Source organism: Sinocyclocheilus anshuiensis, unplaced genomic scaffold (genome assembly GCF_001515605.1).
Source record: "Sinocyclocheilus anshuiensis isolate Anshui unplaced genomic scaffold, SAMN03320099.WGS_v1.1 scaffold2041, whole genome shotgun sequence".
In the NCBI taxonomy this organism is placed as follows: Eukaryota; Metazoa; Chordata; class Actinopteri; order Cypriniformes; family Cyprinidae; genus Sinocyclocheilus; species Sinocyclocheilus anshuiensis.
Genome location: NW_015541069.1, coordinates 303,119 through 311,217, shown reverse-complemented (window position 1 = coordinate 311,217; position 8,099 = coordinate 303,119). Strand labels below are relative to the sequence as shown.

At 41.2% G+C, this 8,099-nt stretch overlaps 1 protein-coding gene across 1 annotated transcript in view; it reads right to left on the bottom strand.

Annotated features, from left to right (window-relative positions):
• Window positions 1-546: 546 nt before the first annotated feature.
• LOC107690670 (voltage-dependent N-type calcium channel subunit alpha-1B-like) overlaps window positions 547-8,099 on the bottom strand; it is a 118,678-nt gene continuing 111,125 nt past the window's right edge. The window contains exons 49-52 of the mRNA XM_016489057.1: window positions 5,989-6,027; window positions 5,099-5,309; window positions 3,259-3,461; window positions 547-2,041 (exon numbers count right to left, since the gene is read on the bottom strand). Of these exons, the coding sequence (XP_016344543.1) occupies window positions 1,511-2,041; window positions 3,259-3,461; window positions 5,099-5,309; window positions 5,989-6,027 (984 nt within the window). The 3' untranslated portion in view covers window positions 547-1,510. The remainder of the gene's footprint in view (window positions 2,042-3,258; window positions 3,462-5,098; window positions 5,310-5,988; window positions 6,028-8,099) is intronic.

Genomic DNA, 8,099 nt, shown 5'->3' with positions numbered 1-8,099 from the left:
GCTGTGAGTGTGTATGTGTATGTGTGTCTGGGGGTGCTTGGAGGAGTGCCATGAGGGAGAAAGTTTAACCTTAACACAGATCAGCCTACTGTACCAGTGCCAGGACCCCGACTCAATGCAACACAACACGTGCTCACATCAGGAAACCTGCTACACGAGCAAAGCATGCTCCTTTGTGACAGTTCCTCGGTTCTCAGTCCTTGCATATAACCATAAAAGATCAAACAGAGAAGGCAAATAGCAATGCACTCTGAGCATCTTCATCAGGACAGGAAATATACACCATAAATATTGGTTTCTTAACTATGGTCAATCAAGAATTGAAGACTTTTTTAACATGCAATTTTACAACTGTGGTTATAAAGTCCCCGTCAGGACAAATACACAACTACTGCAGTTTTTTAATAGGTACTCCATACTAATATATGCTTTTGGTGACGGAATTTTTCAATATTCCACTCAGTACTAAAATTGTACAAAAAAGGAGACAAGAATTTAAAAAACAAAACAATCATACTGTCATTTCCATTCAAAAACCTAATGTGAATTCAAAGGTACTGAATCTTCTGAATTAAGGCCTGCGATCGTAACACCTTGTAGTTCCATTTAACCCTTAGAGCTTGTTCAGTTCACTCTCTCAAGTGTGGATGCACTAAAAAAAGGCTGAGGTTGCATCACTACTACAATATATTCAAAAGGTTAGGCACTTTGTAAATAACATCTGGAGCAGTCAAGAAGAATCGTTAGACCTGACAGTATGATGAAGCCGTAAGCGATTTACGTAAAACCGTTCGTCTTTACAATACAAAAAAGCACATAATGAATAGATAAAATATCCACAATTTGATATAAAACAAAGTACAATATGGTTGTCAAAGGTTTCACACATAGTGATATGTGTGAGGAATGGTCATCAGCAGCATAATGAACAATCTGCTTTCGCAACAGTGTGAAATAACGTTTAATTCTCTTAGACGGAGATGGGGGGCACTGATATTGTGCGTTTCCCCAAATAAAATGATACAAGGTACATCTATAATGACAAGATAACATTTTCATGGGAATATTTGCATTTGGGGTGCGTCTCAGAGGCTGGCTTTGAGGGAAACTGGCCAGATGCCCATTGTGGTCTACATTTGAAGCAGTGGGTCAGTCTTTTCCCAGGTTACACAAGCACATTTTGGCATTTGTTACCCTTAAAAAGGCAAAGATTAAGAGAAAGCCCATGTGTTTGCACATAAACTGTTAATCTTGTGTGTTTTTAAAGAGACCACACCCACCAAACCATTTTGCCTGACTGAAATACATCCAAATTGGGTGAATTTGATCCTTTTTATACCACATCTGCTGCTTTGTAAGTGTACATGTATGTTTTATCCTTTGGACATTGAAAAACAAATACATGTATTACTGCATTTACCACCACCCGCAAAATAAGAGATGATAAAACTCATCATGATTCGAAAAACAAAAACATCATCTGTATGTGTGTGTGTAAATTAAAGCCATGCTAGCACCAGTCGTCCACCTCTTCCTCTGGGTAGTACTGCCGTGCCCGTCCTCTGCTGGCACCGGGGCCCGTGGTAAAGTGGTATCCATTGGGAACCCAGCGGAACTGCTGTTGGGGAGGTGGGGGAATCGCCACGATCGGCATCCCTACAGTCTGGGGAGAACGGCCCATCTGAGGGCTCAGATCCTCTTGGAAGACAGCGTAGGCTTCGGGTTGGAGGACGGCAGGGTGGTCCGGGGGCCCAAGGAAGGGTTCTGAGTAAATGCGACTGACGGGGGCCGGCGAGCTGGAGATGGAGCCGCTGTGTAAGAGGGCGTTGTGCTCGGACAGACCGCGGCTCAGCCTGCCGGGACTCGGGGGAAGCAAGCTGGCCTGTGTGCCCAGAAACTGCACAGGGGAGGAGTTGGCAGTCCTGTAGGCCACAGAGGGACGAGGAGTAAGGGGGGTCTGGGGCAGCTGTCTGCGCCCATGGCTTGGAGTGCTCGCCCCTGAGGTCAACAACACCGGGCTCCCCTTAGCCCACCCACTGCCCTAGATGAAAATTCAACAAGCAAATCAAAACAATAAAATGGTGAGGGGGAAATGCCCAAAAGGTTAGATAAGGACCAGGGGCCAAAGAAGGGCGGAAGGAAAGGAGAAGTAACATGTTGGACAAGACAGCAGAAAAAGATGGAAGATGAATAGGACAAAAATGAAAAAAAAAGAAGAGAGTGAAAATGACAGTGAAGACAAAGAAAGAAAAGACGGACAAATGCACAGAGAAATGGTGTGGAAGAAGAGTGGAAAGAAAAGTGAAAGCCTATGAGTGGTTGCACTACAGCCATAGAGAAGAGAAACATTTTAATTTATCATGTTTATATCACAAAATGTAAAACACTTTAGAAGAAAAAAATCCTATAATATCTCAATATCTTCATGGCTTGAGTAGGAATGGTTATCACTTTACAGCATTTCTGTGACTGGTGGCCTGAGAGCTTTAAAATCCAACAGCAGCCTGTGCAGAAGAGTCTAACTGTACTATAGCTACATTCTCTGCTTTACCATCTGAAAAATATGTAATGGCAAAACTGACTTTAAACAGCTAAAATCCCTGAAATGCAACTAATATGATTCTAAACATACAAATTAGTTGTCATCAGACAAGGTAAGCAATGCAATGTTGATTTTTTTTTTCATTAAAAAGGTATAAAAGCTAACTGACCTAAGATCCCCTTTAAATGTCACTTTTATCAGTCTAATACTCACAATCCACCTTGTGGATGTGGCTATTTTTACCACTTCCAATTATTTTAGTTGCACAAAACAGTCTGTTATATGGTAATGACAGAAGTTAAAAGATTGCATAGAACTTTCCATCATTCCATGTTAGTATCTTGTTAATGTACAATATAAGTCTTATATATGTGTTTCAAAACAGTGTGTATTTTAAAAATCTCTTGCCCTCTCTTCCATTGTAAGTGTATTGCTTTTTTCTTATATTGAGGGACACAGATGCTGACCATAGAGCGTAACTTGTGTTTAAATCAGAACATTATCTTTATTACTGTATAATGCATCTTGGCACTTACCACAGATTTCAACATTCATAATTATTTAATTTTTATCTTGTCTCAAATCCCTAACATGTTTTTTATTAGATCGAAATCAACAGATCTTTTTATTTATTCCTAAACATTTTTCAGTCTCTAACCTCTGACCTAGCCTATTTTAACACATGTCCCTGTCCTGTCTTGACAACCCCATCCCACCTGCTTGTTGAGACTGGCCTCCTGGGCCTCGCTAGGCGAAGTGGCACAGCTTGCCATGGCAGACTTGCTGGGACAGTGTTCCTGACTGCCGTAGCGATCACATGAGTAATACCGCTGCTTCTCCGCTGAAGACGAATGATGCTTCCTCTCGTGGGAACGACCTCGGTCATGTGACCTCTCCTCTACAAGGTCAGCGGCTGTGCCTGAGAACCAACGAAAAATATGAGGGAAAAAAAGACAATGCACTGCAACAAAACATGCACTGCAACAAAAGTGTTTCCTTAATCAGTACTTTTATCTAGATAAAAGTAGTTAATTTTACTTGAAAAGCTAAATTGTGATTGGAGATTTTAAATTATTATTACTATTATTAAATTACTTTCTTTTTGTTGTTGTTTTAACTACAAAACTGCTTAAACAAGAAAAAAAGGATGCTTAAAGAAAAAAAAAAATTTGCCAAATGAGGTCAAAAAATAAAACTTTATTCAAAGAAATTAAAATAAGTCTTAATAATGTGGAAAGCAGAATACAATGCAATATCTGCTCATATTTTCTTAAAAAAAAAAAAAAAAAAAACTTAGTGAGAACTTAAAGACTTCCTTAAAGGGTTAGTTCACCCAAAAATGAAAATAGCTTGTGTTTTACTCACCCTCGAATATCCTAGGTGTATGTGACTTTCTTCTTTCAGACGAATCCAATCGGAGTTATATTAAAAATTGTCCTGGCCCCTCCAAGCCTTTCAATGCGCCTCTGAGAAATGCAGGAGCAAAGGAAACAAAGTTTCCTTACTTTAGCAAAGGAAAACCAGTCTCGTCTTGGCTTATATCGAAATCCTCTGACATTTTTCTTTACAAATCCTCGTTTTGTGCTTCTAATCCGTGAACGACGTTTTGTTTTGTCTCCGCGTTCATCCATACTCACGCAACGCCGACGTCTTACGTCATCCGCCGGAACGGCTTCCGCGTATGACAGTCAGCGGAAGTGAGAAAAAAGTGTTTATTACATTTGAAATATGGATATTTATCTTGAAAAAAAATGCATGGATTTGCTACAGGAGCCCTTTATTCACCCACTGGAGCCGTGTGAGGGACTTTTTATTATGGATGCGAGCACTTTATTTCACGTCTTTGAACTGTTGACAACCAACACCCACTTATCCCCCATTGAAAGGCTTGGAGGGGCCAGGACAATTTTTAATATAACTCAGATTGGATTCGTCTGAAAGAAGAAAGTTACATACACCTAGGTTGCTTTGAGGGTGAGTAAAACACAGGCTAATTTTCATTTTTGGGTAAACTAACCCTTTAACAACTGAGAAAAAAATCGTATTTTAAATTCAAGTACAATTATCTGTGCCAAACTTAAGAAAAGGTCAGGATTTTTTGACCCCTTCCTGCTTTTTTTTTTTAAGAAACTTGAAGGAAAAATAAAACAAAACCAACAGGATTTCTTGAGCTATTGAGCCCTGCTGTGGCAGATCCATCTCCTCTGGATTTTCAGACTCCAGTCAAAAACCTGACTGCCTGAATTTTTCTTCCATGTTCTCAATTGGCCTGCTGAGAGGTAACCATAAATTATCAGGTCATGGGTCAGCATGTCTGTCAGTCCCTTTTATCTGGCTAATAGAGGCCAGCTGCGGCCGGACGCTCTCACACCAGGCCCTGCTTCTGCACTTCACCAATCCTCAACACAACCGAATCCCATCTGGGTTTAGAATCAGTTGCAACTGATGCAACTAAAAATCCCCAGAGAAATCCGTGGATGAAAACATTGTGCTACATCACATCATGCATCTAGTTTTGATTTGTATTTTACAGGGATCTTATGAAAGTGTATTGACCTGTAGCTTTGTGCTGGCCAGTGGGCGACCTGTCCAGAGATCTCTGTTTCTTGTCTCTGTCCCTACGATTATGGCATCGGTGATGATGGTGATGGTGGTGATGTCGTTCTTGAACAGGTTTCACCAAAGTGTAGTCATTCAGATTCACCTCCTGAGGGCGCTGTGGTGCAAAAGTGGATGCGGAGCGTCTCATGGGGGAATCGGGAATGGGCTGAGAAAGAAAACAAGGTGGTGGTTACATGAAGTCAGATGAATGCTTTTGGACATTGTTATCTTGGAATATTACAAGGAATGCTGTTCTGAAACTGCCTGTAATAACATTGTCTTCCCTCCATTTTATCTCAGATGCATCAAAACTGGGATGAACTCCAAACCACACTGACGATCTAAGGGATCATTATGGTATCAAAGTATTAGAGGCAATGTAACACCTGTAACAGCTGGGCTAATCCCGTTTGAGGAAATACTCATTTTGGACTTAGACCCTCAATTTATGCTCCCATCGACAGGTGCATTTTAACGGTGTGCTTCTTAATCTGTCTGAAATGATCAAAGGTCACTGGCCCTAGAGTCACAGTACTAGACCTCCTTTGATTTCATGTTTTGCAGTGCAACAGGCTGCTAATCCTCAGATTCCTACTGACACTGAGGACAAACAGACCTGGGACTTACTGTATCCAATAAAAACATAACAAAGTTCAGCTTAGATCAGTGGTTCACAACATTGTTGACTCCAAGGCTTGTTTTGTATTATTTCAAAAAATGTTAAATAATTTTGAGACCCCCTTAGAAGTTTGCTGAGGCCCCCTGTTTAAGAACCACTGATGTAGATTCTTATGTCAAGCCTAGAATATATTATTAGAAAACTGAATACAAAAAGTTGATCATACTTCCAGTAAAGTCCCAGGAGAATGACGGGAATGACTCCTCTGATGAAGCATGTCAGTGGACAAAATGGAAGTGAAGGGCAGGGAAGCATGGAAAGAGGGGAAAAAAAATTCATGAAAATATGCTGTAAGGAAACACATTAAAAGTCATCATGCAGAATAGACAGTATTTTTTGCAATTTTGTATAGTTAGACTAGCGGTGCAGAAATTACACACTTCACATTTAACAATGCAAACCCACTTGTAAAAAAAAGCCAAAGCCAAATGATAGTTCTGAAAGCTGAAAAAAAAAATAGGTTGTATTTTTTCATTAACTTATTTTATTTGTCGTCTGTTGCTGTAATGCAACTTAAGCTTCCCTCTGAGAATCTATATCATCGTTTATCATCCATCCTCCTATCCATCCGTGACAGACACAAGTCATTCCTTAAAAAGCACACTTGTCAATCATATTGTCTTCGCAGATTTTCCCCATATCATAGTTTTGCAGAGTTTCTGGGTTGTGGTTTCAATGAATCTGCATTTGAGGCTGTTATTTGGCTTTTTTCTTTTCATCTGTCAAGCAGAAGGACTGGAGATGGCCAGGTGCCAGTGGTGAAGGGATTTCCCCCTCAAAAAATCAGAGGGATTTGGTCATATTAGCAGGTGCTGAAACATTACATTCAGCATCTAATGTCTCTTATCTGTTAGTCCAGCACTTTAAAGAGATTTGGTTTTGGATGGAAATCAAATTTGGGAGTGAAATAGAGGCACTCAGTGAGCCTGAGCAGCCCATTAGCACTAGAGAGGTGTGGTATAGGTGTGATTTAATAGGACGAATATCCTGATGAGTCTTAATGGACGGATTGTCTTTTGCAGAATCCAAATGGAATGTGAATTTCATAGTCAGATGATTTTAGATTTATTTTTCCAATGATTCCGTCATTCTCACATACTATAACATTAAGCAAACTAAATGTTAAGATCGCAAAACAACACAATCCATTAGTAAAACACATTAGCCTTTTAGCCAGTTCGGTGCAAATTACATTTAAAATAAAAACAGAAGAATGCCATCCAGTATTCAAACCAATATTGATTTTTAAATCCATCTCAAAGTAACCATAAAAGTAATCTCAGCCTCTTTCTTGAGAGTCTGCTTATTCTGATTGTGAGCTTCAGTTCACTTCCTCTTAGCCAGCACAAGCTGAAAACTGATCCAGGGTGCAGACCTGGCAACCTACCAAAGACTAATTGTATTATGTTTTACTTCCCCTGTGCCCTGAAATAGGACAAATGCCCTTTTCTCTTATAGGGAACTCCCGCTGCGTCCTCTATTGGACACTATGTGGACTGCCACCAGCAGGGCTGGTGTCTGAAGCATGTGTGAAACAACTCCAATTCCATTGGCCCACGTAGCCCATGACGTCACAGGCGGGCACCTGTCATGGGTTTGACAGTGCGTGTGAAGGCGTTGTGCGGAAAACCAAGGCAAGTGAACATTTTAGAAAGTGTGTGCCTCCATGCCCTAGATTTTTGACACCCGAGGACACACACGATCTATGTGTTATGTGTCTTGGTGAGGAACACACGTGTTCGGTGCTCGAGGGCTCTGAATGCACTCATTGTGACAAGTTTCCAATGAGAAAGCTCCGTTCACATTTGTCCCTCTTCTCGAGGGATAAGGGACAAGCGTCTGCATCTCGTGGTTCGGGTCCCACTGCTGCCGAGGCACAGTGTAGACTCAGATCGTGGGGTTCGCTGCAGAGAGGTTTGAGAAGGGCTACTGAGAGCAGAGGTAAAGCTTTGCCTTTTACTCAAGATTGTAGACAGCATTTGCATGAGCGTGTTCACCTCTCGAGGGAGTTGAACAGACTCAATGGAATGCATTCACGGCAGTTTCTGTTCTCACCTGATTCTTGAGGGAATCTAGTGTTTGAATAGAGTGTGTTTGGCTCTCGGGGGAGCTAAATGCATGCTGCGTGATGGGATCATGCTGAGAAATGCCTTGTATGCTTGATTCTCTTTTGAGGAATGAGAATTGAGCGCCTACTACCCATGGTTCGGGTCCCACGGCTGCCGAGGCAGCTAGGCAGACCAATCACGAGGGTTGCGGGTGGGGCATGGAAGGATT